Below are 17,112 nucleotides of genomic sequence, written 5' to 3'. Positions count from 1 at the left end.
CCCGAGCCTTCCACGCAGCAGGGGAAGGGGGCTCTGGGGGCACAGATGGGGCTGGGGGCTCTGCGCTGGGTGGTAACTGGGCTACTTCCTTCAGGACCTCAGGCCCTTCCGGGTCTCCGAGCCTCTGGGTTTTCATCCATACACCTAGATACAGGCTTGTTGTCCGGAGTAGATTAGACACCTAGGAGGTGGTCTGTGAATGTTCATTTTCCCTTTAAGAGGAAGGAGGCAAAGGCCTTCAAAGAGAAGGAGACACATTCACACGATCGCCTTGTGGCAAATGGACCTGCAGGGATTTAATTGATATAGGAAACACATCTCCAGGCTGACATCTGACAGGCTTGTCACCAGAGTTGGCTGGAACACACGCGCTAGCCCCAAAGCACATGGGATAAACCAAATAACCAAATGGACTGTCTCTATGGTAGACTGATGCTTAAAAATTGTGTGTGGGGGGTGGAGTAAAAAGTTTCTTAGTCCCTGACAAATGAGTGGTAGGCTGGCTGGCAGAGGCTTGGTGTCTGTGCAGTGGAGAGGCAAGGGCAGCCCCACACCTTTCAAGACAACCACGGGAACGTTTTATTTAAACGATGGGACAGGTGTCGGACGACACCGCAGCAGCCCCCAGGAGCCCTCTGCTGGGAAGGGGGACTGCAGGGAGCTGGGAGGAGGGCTGCCAGGCAGGTGGAAACGAGAACCCACAACTCTCCCCATGGTGGTCCAGAAAGAGAAAACCCAGGTGCAGACCCAAAGCCATCCCAGACTTTTCCTATGGCTTGTTGGCTTCTTCAAAGTTGTGTGCTTGCGACCTGAGACTCAAACTGGGGGGACTGGGGGGAGCTGGAGGGGAGCGCCCTGAGGAAAGCACAGAGCCAGCAGAGGGAGGAGAGGCAGCAGAACGTCTGGGAGGAGACTTCCAAAGAAAAAGGGTCTGTCTCTCTGAGGCTGAGGTATTAGAGCCTGGTGCCAGGGTACAGACATGCTGGGGGGCTTCGTTCTGGAAAATTAGGACCATACACACGTAACCCAGGAGTCCCGAGCGCAGTGTGCCCTGCAGGCCCCTTGGCCTCGGAAGGCAAATCCTAGTATCTCCTCCTCGTCCCGCAGGGGCGCGGGCTCGGACGCTCCCACGTCAGTGTTGCCTTGTCCAGGCGGGAGCTCACAGAATTCCACACTCTTCAGCCTGAGATACGTGGTCTCAGCCGGGCAGCTTACGGTTTCCTGTCGTACCATCCTTTCCAGCCCCGGCCCCCGGGGTTCCTCTGAGAGGGGCAGGCAGCAAATAGGGCAGGAGAATGCTTTCCCAGAAGGACTAGAGCGCAGGCAGCTCCTCAGGCACTTGGGCTGGGTGCAGGCCAGGCTCGGGGCCTCAGTAGCGCAACACCCTCAGTCTGTTGTTCTCATCGATGCCCAGCTGCAGCAGGCCTGAGGTCGCTGCCGGCTTGGGCACTGATGACAAGAGATGTCTGGCCGCGAGGTAAAGGAAAACTCTGCGGGCAAGTCAGCTACGTAGGTCCAGGGAAGGGCCAACCCGGGTCGTCCTCGGACCCTCTCTCCCCACCCCCAGGGCACAAACACAAGCTCTGTAGCCCATCTCAGCCACCCCAGCAATGATAGGGACCAAGGCTCAGGGACCAAAGGATACAACTTGGCGTCATTTCTGTAATGTTCTAGCCACCTTCTGTTAGCATCGATCAAGCTCTGAAAGTCTGTGCTGCCCACCTCAGGGCTGGAGCTGTGGGAATGGGCCCGCTGCAGGAGGCGCAACTGCTCGCTGGGAAGTGGAGGCCGGTGTGAGGAGAGGGAGAGAGGAGGCGAGAGTATTGGAGGAAGGGGACGCACGTGTGGCACAGCCAACCGGCCACACGCCAGCGCCTCTCCATCCTCCTGTCCACACACCCCATACACCAGCCATGGCCTCCGCGGGGTGGCTTTAGCAACTCCAAGCTTCCTTTACTGGCAAGAATGCCCTTCTGGAATGATGAGCATCAGTTCCCCAAAGACAAGGTGGTGCCCGCCCCCCCCCGGGTGAACACTCCTGACATCAGGGCTCCTACAACTGCCTCGTCCCAGCCAATCTGATCAGCAAAAGCTTTCCCCTCTGTTGACTCCAATACCTGCCCAGCGTCAGTTCCCGAGTGGGCCAAAGGGTAGGTGGGGTGCTTATGGCTGGGGGCCTGTGGAGGGCGGGCAGGGGATACATTTGGCAAGGAAGAAGATGAATGGGAAATTAACAACAGGTTTAAATAATTGCCCATCTGTCTCTCCCACAGGGTGCCCCTCTCACTCCAGATGTTGCTCGGCAGGACTGGGGGAAGAGGGGAGCCTATGAAACAGACAATGAGCTCAACGGCAAAGACAAAAGCCCCACTCAAGGGAAGGAGCAGGGTCCTGCCAAGGCGGATTTCTCCCTGCAAGTGCTACGGGGCACCTTCCTCACAGAGCTGGGCCAGGTGAGACCAGCGGCCGCTGGGACCTCGGTGCGTTAGACTTTTCTCTGATGGTGGAGAGGCACCTCAGACGCAGGCAACTTCGTGGCCTGGGGACCTGTGCAGGCTCTCTGGGCAAGGGGATCAGAGTCCTGCTCCCCTGGGAGGTGCCGCAGGCCTGTGTGGTTGCACCCTGAGCCCACAGCGAGGCTTACCTGGCAGACACATAACCCAGCCTGTTCTCCAGTGGGGCGGGGCCGCTGCTGAGGAAGGGGACTCCAGCTGGAAAAGTGGGAGGAAATCATCCAGAAATGGGTCGTGAAAGCCAGCCCAAGCAGGCCATCTCCCGGCTCACCTCCTGCCTCCCGCAGACACACAACAGGCCAGGTTCAGTGGTTGGAGGTGAGAGACGGGAAGTGCAAAATTTAATCTACTCTTCTATTTGGGTTAAGGCAGGGAACAGATATGTAACTTTTTCCCCAAAATAACTGTTTTTATGGCTTTTCACATTCTTCAGCAGGACTAAGAGACCAGGTGAGGCCCCCACGCCCAGAAACAGGGCAAAGCTGTATGGCCAAGGGGTTCATAACAGAATCTTGAAGTCACAGAGATGGGGGGCCAAATCCCAGTGTGTTATTTACTCCCCGGGTACCCTGGAGCATATCCCTTTTCTCGTCTGTAAGGTGGGGTATTACTACCTCAGAGGGTTAGTAGAAGGACTCAGGCCTGGCCCCTCGTACAAGGCACAAGATGGCAGCTATTACAGTGAAGACAGGGATGACCTTTTAGGTTCTGCTGTGCGCTGGCTCCCATCAGTCAGGCTCCAGTCAGCCCAAGCTCCAGGTCAACCGTCGTGACCCACAGAGCCTGTGGCTGCAGGGCCCCCAGCAAGTCTTCCTCCCAAAATGGGATGGGCCAGGCCAAAGCTGGGGGCGGCAAGGGGCCGGCAGAGGAGGAAGAAGGGAGGGAGGCTTACTTGGAAAATACTTGTGCCACTTCTCCACCAGGAAGTCGTCCACTGTTTGAGCCACGGAGGAGGACAGCGTGGGGCCCAGCCCCGGGTCCCAGGCCCACTGGGCGGATGTGGGCACCGCCGGCGGCCAGGCTGAGACCCGGGCCAGGGAGGGGCAGACAGGCATGGGGGTGCTCCTGGGTTTCCGGGGCAGGGTGGGCGCCGGTGTGGAAGCGAAGAGGGGTGGGGGCGGCTGCGGGTTGAGACTGCCCAGCATGCTGAGGACACCGTTCAGCTGGCTGCTGATCCGCTGCAGGGAGCTGCTCAAGTAGTGGAACTCGTAGGGGAAGGTGGCACTTGCGGTCAGCTTGACTAAAACGGAAGGACTCAGCTTCAGGGCCCAGGACGGCCCCAGGCAGAGCAGCGCCCTCCTGGTCCGCCCGACCACAGCCCGCCTCGGCTGATGAGGGTACGCGGACAGCAGGGCTTCTGTGTTCCAGATGGTGCAGACCAGAAGCTGGCCAAGGGGAGAAAGCCTCTCCAGAGAGCGAGCAAGGAAGGAAGAGGAGACGGCCCTCTGCCCCGTTGCAGACCAGAGTGGCAGAGGGAGAACACCTTTCAGAAGGCACCAGAGGTCTCTGCACATTCAGGTGGCCCCTGACCCTTTCTGCCCTGTGTGCTGACCCCAATGGGGTCAACCCTCCCGAGCCTTAGTGAGTGCCTGCTTCCAGACACTGGTTCCCAGGGCCCCCACCCTCTCCATGGATACCACGGTCTTCCCCCTGACGACACTGCCACTCACGGTGAGGCAGGGAGGATTCAGAGCTTGCACTGCTCATGTCTTCCGTGTCGCTGAGGTCAAACGTCACCACCTTCTTAGTGGGGGCTTGTCTCAGAATGTCCTCATCTGAAGCCTGAGGGGTACGAGCAGCAGTGAGTACTGGCGCCTGCCCGGTGTGGTGTGCCCGCGGACTCTCTGGGACCCCAAGTTCTGGGAGAGGGACACCATATATGCTGCCTTGCGCATGGAGGGAGGGAGGTGGGGGCTAGGACACAGGCAGCAGGCCCCCAAGACCAGAGCCCCTGCCCCACAGCAAACTTCCCCTGCAGGATCTCTCCACCCAGGCTTCCCTCCTGCCACACCCACACCTCCTGGGTCCAGGGGAAAGTGGAGGCCGCAGGGAAGGGAGGGAAGCCTAGGTCTGTCCATTCCCAACCCCCGGGACCCAGCTCTCCTCAGGAACCCCAGCAGGGGCCGGGCGGGGGCCAGTGCCTCTGCAGCACGAGGCTCCGGGTCTGCTCCAGACCACTCGACACAGATGTATTCAGCCACCTCAAAGCCACTGCCATGTCACCGGCCCAGGAGCCTCAGGGGCCCAGCTCCCCCCACCATGAGACCAAAGAACCCACTGCAGCCCAGGAACGGAAGCGGGAGGCCGTGGCCACCACGCAGCACCTCTTCCCGAAGAGAGGACTCCAGCTGATTCAGCTTTTCCTCCTTCTTCTTCAGCAGGTCGTGGCCCTTCTGCATGGCCGACTTCATCTCATCCAGGTGCCTGGTCTCCTGCCGTAGGAGAGAAAGGGGAGGACAGACACGGGGGCTCAGCGCACCGCTGGCTGGTGATCCTGGACAAACTAGTTCTCAGTCTGGATTGTCCTCTCAAGAAGAGAAATACTAGTTTTCTAGGGTCATGAGGATTAAATGAGGTAGAGTATGTTACCTGCTGAGCCCTGGGCCCGTACCTACCACATTCTCAAAGGCTTACTGTTACCCCAGGGTTATTACTGTCCCCTGCCCCCACCACCCGCCCTCTCGGCATTCAGCAGAGCACTGAGGGCCTGAGGGCAGCACTCAGACGCCCCGGGAAGCCTGCCCCGCACCAGCTTCGAGCACCAACAGAATTCTACGGGAAGAGGCCTGAGCTGCTGCCAAAACCCTCAGAGGGCACCATGAAGTCTCCGCCGTTTCCCTGGAAATTAGGCTGTCAGACAAGACATTCACCCTTACGCCCCGCATGCTCCAAAGATTCACTTCCCAACCACGTCTTGAGTGTGACGGAATGGGCCAGCAAAGCACCAGATGTGCAATTTTAAAAACCTTACTCTCACTTTCTAAGTGGAAAGTACAAGTACCACCACTGCCTCACACGTCACCTAGGGTTACTGAGTGCTGGAGAAAGCACTGTGCACATGTGCGGTGACACGTAAATGTCGGGTGCTTTCAGCCTCACGGAGACCAATAACCTGCAGCACCTGTCCAGAGGTCCCCGACCACGCTGTGGGGAACCCCAAACTACCAGAGGTGATGGCTGCCCTCTCTCCCCCCAGCACCTGCCCCCCGGACCCCCGCAGGACCGGAAGGCTCTCCTCAAGGCTCCTGACCTCCTCCAGGTCCTTGCACACATCTTCCAGGGCCTTGGTGTCCGGGGGATCTTTGGCGGCCTCCTGAGCGCTGGCCAGCTCCTGGCGCCAGTGCTGCTGGGCGGCCTTCAGAGCCGTCTGCCGCCTCCGCATGGAGCGGGTCTGCCGCACCAGGAACTCCTTGGCACTGCGTAGAGCCATGCCCTCAGCAGAGAGGTAGTGCCGGACGCTGTGGGAGGGCAGGGCGGAGGGGTTGGAAAGGGAAGACACACACACTCTACGTCACCTGAGTACTTCCCTGACAGACGCCCAGCCTGAGCACAGACTACGAGGCTGGGCAGGGTGTGAACACGCTAGTATTCGCACTATCATGTGTAGCATGGGGCTGTGTCCGCCCACCCTGCCTCTAAAGGGACTGGGCCTGGGGCCTCCGGAGGGATGGCCAGACACTCCCATCAGCCTGGTCCTCAACCAGAGGACAGCAGATCCCGGCATGCTGTCACAGTGGGCACCTTCCTGGCTTGCCAAAGAAACTCCCTCAGTCCCTCCGGTCCTCATCCCTGAACCAAGCCCCACCGGCAATCACAGTCAACTCGTTTCACCCCAGATCTGGGAAGCAGGCACTCGTCCCTTCACAGAATCCTGGACCCAAACTAAAGCTATCAGAACTCACCTGTCCAAGGACAAGTCGGTCTCCTCCTTGCTCTGGGGGAGAGAAGAGGATACCTCTTTGGTCTGGTTCTAAGGACACACAGTAGAAAAGGCCCACTGAATATCAGATATGCTGCCGGCTCAAGGGACTCCCAAAGCCCCTCCCAGGGGCCTAAACACAGAAATGGCTCTGGGGGCTACAGGGCACTCTTCACTTTAAATACCATTTGACTGATGGAGATGGAAAACTGGGACTATTAAGGACAGGAGGCTACAGTCGTATATAACCAAAGCCAGGACCCCTCCGGCACCCGTGCCCTAGTCCCACCGCCCTGTCCCTTCCAAGGCACAGAGAAACTCACTGTCCCAAGGGATTTCCTCAGGTCCTCAATGTGGAGATCTGGCTCAAAATGTGGGGACGCGTTACTCTCCTGAGCTGCCAGCTCTTTCAGTGTGTCCTGCTTCCTCTGAGCTTCAGCCTCCAGGTCGCTGTGGGGGGGTGGGAGGGGGAGGCAGGGTCACAGGATGAAGTGGGGCGGGCTTCAAGCCCTGATCTTAGGGAGACAGCAGGAACCCCTCCATCCCTTCACTTCCGTCCAAGGCCCTGCGGCAGGACCGGGGCATGACCAGTAGAACCAGAGACCCCCAGCTGCTCCCAGCCTCTCCCCCACTGCTCCCTAGCAAATGCAGCAAAGCCCCTCTGCCTGGCTCCTCCACCGCATGGCTGGGCCGAGAGCAGCGGGGGGGGGGGGGGGGGGGGGTGGCCAAGGCCCGGGCGCCCACACCACCTGACGTGCTTCTGCAGCCTCCGGCTCTGGGCCTGCAGCGCTTGCACCTGGGACTTCAGCTCCACCTTGCGTGCCCGAAGCTCGTCAAGGAGTCTTCGCAGCTGTCGGGTTGACTCCAACAGGTGCGTGTGCTCCTTCTTTGCCTCCTCCAAGTGCTGCTGGCTGGCTGTGACTTCCTGAAAAGACAGAAACACCTGGAGACATGCGGGACACAGGCAGGTGGCAGCAGCACAGGGACGCCTGAGGAGCATGGGGGCGAGGGGGGACCTCCACCACCCTGAAGTCACTGTGCCCGGGACAGGAAGCATGCGGGCTCTGCTGCCCTCCACCGCCCCACCCCCTGGGGATCCCGAGCGGGGCTCCATCCAGACGGGCCGTGCTAACTGTGGCATCCTGCAGACAGCGGCTGGAACCCTAAAGCCCTGGACAGAGCGGGTGAGCAAAAGGTGGGATGCTGCGGGGAGAGAGGGAGGGCAGGTAAAGGGAACGGGGCAGAGGCGAGGGAGGACAAGGGAGCCAGCCAAACCTCGCTCTCCAGCGCCACCTGCCTCTGCACATCAAGGAGCTGCTGCTTCTCCTTTTGGGCCGTCTCCTCCTGCAGCAGAGAGAAAGAAATGGGGCCCTCTGGCCAGCTCCAGGTGCCCCGGGGCTCAGGGACAGGAGGCCCCAAGCTCTCCTAGGGGAGCTACAACTCCAAGGTCAAGGGCCCCTGGAGATCAACTCCCACTCTCCCACCTGGAGGTCCAGTTCAGCCAATTTGGCCTTGACATCTTTGGTTCTGGTTTCAAGTTCCTCCTCTAAATCTTGGAGTCTCCTTTCCTGTGCACAAATAGGTAGAGTGAAAGATGTGTTGAAAGAGTGCAAGGCATGAGCTGAGGGGGCAGGAGGGAGCTCCGGACCCCTGCTTCCATAGCACGCCCTCTGAGCTAGGCTCAGCCTCATCCCACTTGCCCTTGCAGACCCCCGGGAACACACCACATTGTGTCTTCTCAATGGCGGTAAGGAGAGACAAAGGGGCCAACCCCAGAGGCCTAGGGGCGGCTGACCTCCTCTAATCCCAGGGATGGTCTCTGGCCCAGAAAACAAAGGAACACACATGCCCTGGCTTGTGGATGGCCCGAGAGAGAACCCCACGCCTCAAGGCTCGGATCTGCGGCTGCCACAGCTGCCTGCCCCCAGCACTTCTCCTGCATGCAGGTGTCAGAGGGGGCTCACCCACCCTGGTCCCCTGTGACTGCCCGGAGCCCCCACCTGCTCCCGGTGCCGACGCCGCAAGTCCTCAAGCTGCCTGTCCTGCATCTGCCTCATGGACTCCAATTCTCGCTCGTGTGACCTGCGCAGGCGCTCCAGCTCCCCAGTCAGGTGGCCCAGGAGTTCGGCCCGCTGCTTCCTCTCCTGCCCGGAAGGGATGGCTGCTGGTGAGAAACTGCAGCAGCCCTCACACCCCTAAAGCCGCAGCCCCTCACTCCTGCAGCCTCAGGTCCGTGAGGTCAGGGACCCTAGCACCTCCCTCGGGCCAGCTCTTCAAGAAGAGAACGAGCATGGGGGAGCGCCAGGGCCTCCCCCCAAGAAAGCCTCCACCCCTCTCTGCTGCTGAAGGAGGCACTGGTCAGATGCCATGAGAACTCCCCCCCACCCCCCACCCCCGGTAGAAATCTGCCTGTCCACTGTGTGCAGATAGCTTCCTTCCTCGGGGGAAGAGAAGTCATTAATAAATTATCACCGCTCTTCAGCAATGTCAGAATCAGTTTGGGAAGGGAACCAACTACATTGTATCACGGGAAAGACCCTACAGACAGGCTGGGATACGGGCTCCAGTTACTGGAACAGTAGCGTAGAAATCCTGGGCAGAGGCCCAGCTATGAACTAAAGTCAGGCCCCACCGCCACCCCTGTTCACCCCCATTCTCACCTACGGGGGAAGGCTGAACATGGGCAGATCAAATGGAGGTAGGGTGTGGCTCCTGCCAGTCTACAGTGTCCTGGAGTTCTGGTTAACCCTGATGGCATGGTGTCAGACTGGTTCAAGTTAAAGGCTTTGGAGCCAGTTGGGGCTTGAATCTCAGCTCCTCGACTTACTAGCCTGGAGCCCCTTGGGAAAGGTGCTTGTGCTCCTGAGTCTCGTTTCATTTTCAAACTGAGGTCATGATAGTCCGCACCTCCTTGGGGTTTTGGGGGGACTAAATGAGTCAACACATCTCAGGGGCTGAGAACAGCGCTAACACGGGGTAGGATCTCAGTATCTGTGTGTGAGCCACTGCCACTCGGGGAGGGAAGGCAGCCCGCCGGCTGTGCGGGACCCACTCCTCTGCTGCCGGAGTAAAGAGGCAGGCAGGCCGGCACGTAGGGCACCAGGCAGCCGCCACGGACTGCATGGTGTGCGCGTGCATGTGTGTGCGCGCGTGTGCGTGCCCAATGTGTGCACGGGGGAAGGCGCAAGTCACCTCGGCTTCGTACTGCTCTCTGGCTTCAGCCACCACTCGCTGGTGCTCCTCCTTCATCCTGTCCATCTTCCTCTCGTGCTCCCTTTCCACCTCCTGGCGCTTCTCTCGCAGGAGGCCACTGAGCTGCAGGGTGGGCAGCGGTGATGGGACACGCAGGCCGAGAGTGGACCAGCACGCGGGGACTGAGGCTCTTGAAGGTGCGGTACACTGTGCATGCAACCCCCGCACGCCTCCCAGCGCCCCGCACCTGTCACACGTGCGTGACCCGGGACGTGCACGCGCCACACCCCAGCGCACCCTCCCCACTCACATCCGGGGGCCCAGGGGTGGAGAAGCACCTGGCCTCAAGAGAACAGAGACAGGAAAATGCAACCAGAAGTTCTAGCCCCAGCTGAGCCATCCCAAGCAAAGCAGGGGCCCCTGGGCTGGGACGGAGCGCCCAGGACAGGTATACATGAGGGCGAAGGAGCCCACCGGCATTTACCTCTTGCTCATACTCGAGCACCTGATGAACCCTCTGCTGAGCCCTCTGCTCCGCCCGACCGAGGTTCTCCTGCAGCTGGGCCGCCTCTTTCTGCTGAGCTTCCTCTGTCTTCTTCCGGAGGCTGCGGACAACCTGAGGAGGCCCCAGCACAGGGGAGGTGACACTCAGCACTGCAGAGCAACCTCAGGGACGGGCCTGCCAGGGGCCCAGCACCCTCCCCAGGGGGCTTCGGGGGAGGGAGGCTCCCGCCCCACTGGCAGGCACAGGGTCGAGTTCCGCCCACCAGCGGCGGCGCCTCGGGGCTCTCGCTGACGGACCAGGAGGATGCTCTGCCTGGCAGCCCGGGGCCACTGCATCTTACCTCTCTGTGCTTGGCCTCCAGCGAGGAAGAGAGCCGCTCCAGCTCGGCCCTGTGCTCCCTCTCTAGTGCTGCCGTGGCCTGGGGAGTGACAAGGGGTCTGTGAGGGACGCAGGGCAGGGAAGGCTGGCCGGGCACTGACCCCAGAGGAAGGAAGACCATGCATGATCCCTTCCAACTAAAGAGCCAAGGGGAACCACAGCTTTGTTTCCCCAAATAACTCCGTCCCTAAAGGCTGCAACTAGCAAATGAACAGGAAATGAAGGCCAGTAAGCCTCAGGTCACTGCTCCCATCCCCCTGCCCCTGGCTAGGCCCCAGGTACGTAGGTCGTAGGTTGTGCTCACGCCTACGAATGGGGCCCGAGGCTAGGAGGGGGAGGAGGTCTGCCTGAGCAGGTAGGCAGGGATGCCCTCCCCCACCTCCTGTAGTCTCTCCTTATCCAAGGGCTGAAGCTCAGCTTCACCTTCTTGTGGCCTGACTGTTCCTTACTTCCTACTCTTAGCTGGAGACAGACCATCAGGAGACAGGCAGCACTGGAGGCACAGAGAGTAAAGGCAAAGGAGAAAACCCTCCTCTGTGCAATCTCTCCACAGCAGGAGAGAGAGGACAGGTCATCGCAGCTGCCCCTCCGGGACAGGAATGGGGACAGGGCCCCTTTTTCTCAGGACTTCTGGTCTGGTCTAAGTTCTTTCAGTCACAAAATCTTCCCAAATCCATACGCCATCTCCCCTCCAACCTCCTCACTGCCACGGACAGCACCCAGCTAGTGCCGGCCCTGGACAGACCCCCGGGCACCTGCCGTTCCCTCCACTGTGCCACGCGGACCGGACCAGCACCCGCCCTGAGACAGCCGGGCCCACGCGCGACGGCGGGCCCAGACAGTCGGCCCACCTACTGGCTACCATCCCCCGTGCCAGCTGCGCAGACACCTCCTCTGTGCCCGGCCCCCACGCCGCACGCCCAGCCTGGCTCCCAGCCCCTCCCCAGGCAGCCCAGGGGCACGGGAGGCTGTCGGGCGGGAGGCTCCACGCTGCTGGCTCACTTCTTTCCTCTCTCTGTCCAGCTGCTCCCTGAGCTGCTGCAAAGCCGCCTCCTTCCCGGCATTCAGGGCAGCCTGCTCTCTCTTCTCCGAGGCCTCCAACTCTTCCCTGAGCTGCTCCAGCGTCTGTCTGCTCCGCTGCTCCAAGCTGGCCCTCTCGGCCCTCTGGAGAGACTCCAACTCTTCTCTCAGCCTCTGCAGGGAGGCCTCCTGCTCGGCCCTGAGCGGACAGACAGACGGAATGGGCCGGGCCCGTGCACTCAGGGGGCAGCGCCGGGGGGCCGGCTCACGGTGCGCTCACCTGATGCGGCCCTCGTCTGCTTCCGCGCTGGACTGCACCTGGGCCCGGAGCTGGGCCAGCCTCCGGCTCTCCTCCTCTCTCATCTGAGTCTCCTCCTCCTCTGTGGCCTTCCGCAGCTGTTCCTTCAGGGAACTGGGACGGAAAAGACAGGCAAATTTGCTGGAGGAACCACTCTTCCATTTGTCGTGAACCCAACTCTCGACCTCCAAAAGCCCATAGCTTTCCTGTGAAGTTTCCCAAATCTGGGTCCTGCTGCCTCCCTATAATACCCTCCAGGGTAAGAGGGGGCCATGAGCGCTCCCTGCTCTTTGCCGCAGCAAGAGGATGACAGGCTGCTTGATCCCACGACAGCATTTCTGCCACAGGCTGCCTTCTGCCTACAGGCACACCTGGGCACGGCATTCCCTCCAGGACAGATACAGTCTGACCCGGCCCGGCCGTGGTGCCACATCCTCTCACTCACGACCTGATCAACTGTTCCAACCCCATCAGAGGAGCCACCGCCTCTCAACCCCACCGCACTCCTCCTCGCCTCTTAGCCTCTTAGCCCTTGTTCGTGCTGGGGCCTCCCCCTAGAATTCCCTATTTTACTTGACAAAGCCATATTCACCACTCAACACAAGCTTCCTCCCCTCAGAGAATTCTTTCCAAGTCCCTCCGGGTTCGTCGATTAGCCCTTCTATTCCCTTCGCCCTTTCTGTGAGGCCCTTCCTTATCCCTGCCGCTCTGTACCACGCATCGTAATTCCATCTTTCGTGTGTCCCTTTTCAAGTCTGGGAGCTTCTCCAGAGCAAGAGTCATGTCTTAAAGTCTGTTCTATCCGAGGTGAATACAGTAGCTGACGTGAACTAGGTGCTCCATAAATGTCTGTGGAATTTGAACAGCCTCACCCAGACCCAAACCACAAGCAAGCGCCGAGGCTCCACGAGGGACATCTTATTTACGGACGCACAACGGTAAGCATTTCATCCCAGGCAGCTAGCCCCCTGCGCACGCAGCCCCCACAGGACCAGGGGCAGTGTGCTGTGCCCTCAGGGAATTCAAGCCCAAGAAAAACATGATTCAGAAGACAATGTCTTTGAAAAGCTTCCTGTTGAATTGCAGAGCCAAAAAAGATTTAGGGTCATTTTCTATTTCAAGTTACCTGCACCACTGCTCTCTTCCATAGTGACAGAAAATTTGAGTTAAATGAAAATCCTCCCTCCTGGATTCCCCAGAAACCTTTTCTCCTTGTCTTATGGCTCCATTTTCCACACAGCACCACAGGACATCAGAGCTGGGAGGGCCCCGAGAGGTTAAGTCCTTCATTTTACAACAGTCTCTCTTCATCTCACAACTAAATTCAATCTCTTCATTTTACCGCTAAAGAAACTAAGGGTCAGTCTGCCTTCTCATTCAAGAAATATCCACTACAAGGTCAGCTGTGGCTTCCAGAAATTTCTACCATGGAACTTTCCCAGCAGAGACGGCCCCAGCCCTCAGAAAGGCTCAGGTGTAAGCAGAAAAAGGTTCTCACAATGAACTATTTTGCAGCGAGTCTGACAAGGCACTGCCTACAGAAAAATCACTTCATGAAGGCCACTGAAACCACTGATTTCAACTGGAAATAAAATCAAGAGCTACATTTATTGAGCAACTACCATGTTTCAGGCCCTGAGTCAGATACTTCCGGCATGCTAGTCTTCACCACAACCTAAGAGGGTTCTTGAAAGCCTTCTGGAGCTGGGGGTTTGGTGAGGGACAGAAAGCACAGTCAGCCAGGCCCAGGGTGGCCAGGAAGAGAGGAGGAGCCTGGTGGGCTGGCAGGGAGACACTACCAGGATTTCCTCCTAGACTCTGCCTGTTAAGATCAGCTAAGTCATACCCTGTTTGGGCAGGCCCCTACCCCAATTTTCATTTGGCTGGAAGAGGAAGATGCTGCCTGGCAGGGGATCCAGGAGGGGTGACAGAAGGATGGGGCCCTGGGTCAGCAGATCTTGTGTTGGGCTAATGAGAGAGACTGTCCCCAATCCTCTGGGTAGCTGGGTGTTGGTTTTCTATTAGTCGAAGTTAAACATAAACATTTTATATACCCCTTGCTATGTAGGATATAAAAATAAGTCTACCACTTCTGGATATTCTGTCCAACAGTTAAAGATTTAGCCTTTAGTTACATTGCCAAGTAAGTGAAAAATATATTAACACCTTTTCTAGCACCGGTCCCTCCCTGGGCCTGTGACAGATGGCTGATGACGTTCTCAGTAGCCACTCTCCCACAGATTTTATTCCGTCAGGTAAAGAGGCCCAACGCAAGGACTACATTTCCCCGTTTCCTTTGTGTCCAGGCGTAACTCATGAGATATGCATGGAAATTACTAAACTTTCCAGGAAAACTTTAAAGAATAAACAGAAGTTATTAAGTGAAATTTCCAAGAAAGCACCTTAAAAGGGACCGAAGGAGCTGGAAGTTACCCCTTTTGTACTCTATCCCTATTCTTCCCACCTGCGGTGCAGACACAATGGCTGGAGATCCAGCAGCCACACTGGCCTCTGAAGAGACCCTGACAGTAGCCAGTGCTAGAGGCAGCAGAGAGACAAAAGGACCGCCAGGGGACCTGGGGACTCTGGAGCCACCATGCCAGCCCCGGACGGCCTTTTCTTGTAAAAATAACCTCTGATTTGTTTACACACGTATACACACCATCTCATCAACACAGGCCCAGCCCAGCCAGCTACACAAAGAGCGGGAACCCAAATAGAAACTTCTGGGTCCTGGGAAATAGCACCTCACACCGTATCAAGTGGTCCCCACCAGTCTTGCTGGGCCCCAACAGGGCCCTGACTCCCGAAAAAGAGGACAACGTCGTGGTTAGGAAAACGGGCTCCAGGGACCAACCGCCTGGGCTCACCCGGGCTCTGTGGCTTATTAACTTCAACACCTGGAACAAGTCAGCCTTTCTGTGCCTCAGTCTCTTCATCTATATCACAGATCCTGTAAGATGGCGTTGACAGCAACATCTCATAAGCGCCACTCTCAGGACTAAACCAATTAACAGATATAAAGCACAGGGACCAGTGTCATCCCTCAAAAAGCGTTAGCTCCTCCCACTATTACCACACCTCCCAAATCCCTCCCAGAAAGACTAACCGGGGAGCTCCTTCCTCCGCACAGGCCACAGAGGGGGAGTTTCGGGGGGCCACAGGGCTCCGGGGCGGGGGTAGGGTGTCGCTCGCTCCCTGTGTCCCTGCAAGGCCCCAGCAGCTTGCCTAAGGGGAGGGGCAGGACCTGAGAGACTTCTCTTTCTGCCGGTGAAGCTGCAGGATCTCTTCTTCCTCCTCCTGGCACAGCTTTTCCCGCAGCTGCTGCATCTTCTCCTGCTTCGATTCCAGGAGCCGCCTCCGGTCTTGCTCCAATTCCTGGGCCACGGCCTCTTCCACGGCCTTCAGTGAAGCCTGCTTTGGGGGAGCTGCAGGCTCCGCAGAGCACCTGCCAAGGGCGGGGGACAGCATTTCACTGGATTTACTATCCCACCTTTTAGACAGATACAGACCACCATACACGGCATCCTAATGGAAGGCCCAGGGTCAGGAATCTCATAGGCAAATCAGGCCACCCACAGCCCGGTGGGAAGGCTAGCCCCTCAAAGATACAGGCAGCATTCGTTCACAGGGCAAGCCCCACTGTGGCTAAGGCCCCAAGAGCCGAGGGAGAATGGTAGCCCCTACAAGGCTCTCAGTGGATCTGGAAGGTTGCAGCCCAACGTAAAAACCTGCAATTGTAGCTCGAGAGCATGCAGCCCCAGGGAGAGACTGCAGCTCTGTCCGCTATGGACTCCTCCCCAGCGTGGTTCACAGCCCCATTTGTGTCTTCCCACTAGGGCTCTGCCTGCTACTCCAGGCTCCCACCAGCAGTTCGGTGAGTCCCCAGAGGCTGCGGTCTTGCCGCCCAAATTGAACACAGGCCCATGCGTATGAGCCGGCAGGAGAAGCAGCAGCAAGTCTCCTAGCCCTCACACCCAGAAGAGTCCATGGAGGTCCAGCACAGGAAGGGCAAGGGAACCAGGCAGGTGACTGCCAAAGACAGTAGCAAGAGTGCACCAAGAATGTCCTGCTCCCTCTCTCCTTGACGATGCCACGTTTTCACCTGCTCAGAGTTAACTCCGTGTTTAGGAATGGGTAAAAGAGATTCAGCGCCAACCTGGATGCATAAGGTGGGCAACAAGATAAGGAATAATGGTCCTAGTGGAAAAGATGTCTATAAAGTAATGAGGGCTCTTTTTTTAAGATTTTATTTATTTGACAGAGAGAGACACGGTGAGAGACGGAACACAAGCAGGGCGAGTGGGAGAGGGAGAAGCAGGCTTCCCACTGAGCAGGGAGCCCAAGGCAGGGCTCGATCCCAAGAACCAGGGATCATGACCTGAGCCGAAGGCAGACGCTTAACGACTGAGCCACCCAGGTGCTCCAGTGATGAGGGTTCTTGAAGGAAATGCCCACAGAGAAACCCAAGAACATTGGGAAGCGCAAAGCATAAGAGGGATAGTACTTCGCCTCCCGGAGCAGCTTTCCTAAAGGCCAGCACCTCTGTGCATTCCCAGGTCCCTCATCTTCCGTTAGAAATTGGTCTCGCCACACAACCACCACCCCTCCCCGACGGTGCGCAGGCTTTGCAGGCCAGGCACGCTGGCCCCGTCAGCCCCAGCAGCACGTGGGCACAGCCCACACACCAAGGAGCACTGGCGCAAGAGTGTAAGAGGGGACACAGGACCCCCCCCTCCCCTCACTGCAGCAGATGGAAGGCAGTGGCCAGGATCAGATTAGAAGAGCAGAAGAAAACAAGGGCTTTGGAATTCCCTCTCCGCCCCTCGAGACCAGAAAGAGAAGACGACATAAAAGGTTCCTGACGTCTCTGAAATACCATTAAGATCCTTCCTTCCCCCCTTTCCTAAAAATCATTAACCCAGACCGGAAACAGCCTTGAGCTAGGCCTTCAGTTCTCTTCTGCTCTCAAGCCCATCTCCGCCCCCCCCCCCCCCTCCACCCATCCCGACACAGCCCAACTGATGCGGATCTAAGAGCCATGGCCGCCACCTCCTCTGAGAGTCCTGCTCTCCAAGAGAGCCTCCCCCACAGCTCTCCGCCTCATCAACCCTCCAACTCATTTCCAGCCTTGGCTGAAAACATCTTTTCTCCCTGAGATGGTACCTCTGAATGTCTGTCTCCCCTGTGGGCTGCGCAGCTATGTGGAGCCCGAGGGACAGACGCTGCAGAAAGTTAGGGCCTCAGACGGCGCACACGGGCGAGCGCGCCTGCAACCTGGCGCACA

General features: G+C 58.4%; 1 protein-coding gene across 17 annotated transcripts in view; it reads right to left on the bottom strand.

Moving 5' to 3' along the window:
• Positions 1 to 271: 271 nt before the first annotated feature.
• Positions 272 to 17,112, bottom strand: part of CEP164 (centrosomal protein 164) — a 61,615-nt gene continuing 44,774 nt past the window's right edge. For 16 of the 17 annotated variants that reach the window (XM_026505680.4, XM_026505681.4, XM_057316737.1 and 13 more), the window contains 19 exons: positions 15,073 to 15,273; positions 11,808 to 11,939; positions 11,510 to 11,726; positions 10,470 to 10,547; positions 10,109 to 10,240; positions 9,625 to 9,747; positions 8,433 to 8,576; positions 7,917 to 8,000; positions 7,708 to 7,776; positions 7,182 to 7,357; positions 6,756 to 6,882; positions 6,416 to 6,483; positions 5,764 to 5,971; positions 4,838 to 4,945; positions 4,184 to 4,295; positions 3,406 to 3,753; positions 2,645 to 2,711; positions 1,646 to 1,774; positions 272 to 1,466 (listed from right to left, as the gene is read on the bottom strand). In XM_026505680.4, coding sequence (XP_026361465.2) covers positions 1,370 to 1,466; positions 1,646 to 1,774; positions 2,645 to 2,711; positions 3,406 to 3,753; positions 4,184 to 4,295; positions 4,838 to 4,945; positions 5,764 to 5,971; positions 6,416 to 6,483; positions 6,756 to 6,882; positions 7,182 to 7,357; positions 7,708 to 7,776; positions 7,917 to 8,000; positions 8,433 to 8,576; positions 9,625 to 9,747; positions 10,109 to 10,240; positions 10,470 to 10,547; positions 11,510 to 11,726; positions 11,808 to 11,939; positions 15,073 to 15,273 — 2,620 coding nt within the window. In that variant the 3' untranslated portion in view covers positions 272 to 1,369. The remainder of the gene's footprint in view (positions 1,467 to 1,645; positions 1,775 to 2,644; positions 2,712 to 3,405; positions 3,754 to 4,183; positions 4,296 to 4,837; positions 4,946 to 5,763; positions 5,972 to 6,415; positions 6,484 to 6,755; positions 6,883 to 7,181; positions 7,358 to 7,707; positions 7,777 to 7,916; positions 8,001 to 8,432; positions 8,577 to 9,624; positions 9,748 to 10,108; positions 10,241 to 10,469; positions 10,548 to 11,509; positions 11,727 to 11,807; positions 11,940 to 15,072; positions 15,274 to 17,112) is intronic. The other variant, XM_057316741.1, reaches the window with a different exon arrangement.

The sequence above is a fragment of the Ursus arctos genome, unplaced genomic scaffold (genome assembly GCF_023065955.2).
Source record: "Ursus arctos isolate Adak ecotype North America unplaced genomic scaffold, UrsArc2.0 scaffold_22, whole genome shotgun sequence".
Taxonomy (NCBI): domain Eukaryota; kingdom Metazoa; phylum Chordata; class Mammalia; order Carnivora; family Ursidae; genus Ursus; species Ursus arctos.
This window is presented reverse-complemented; position numbering and strand designations above follow the sequence as displayed.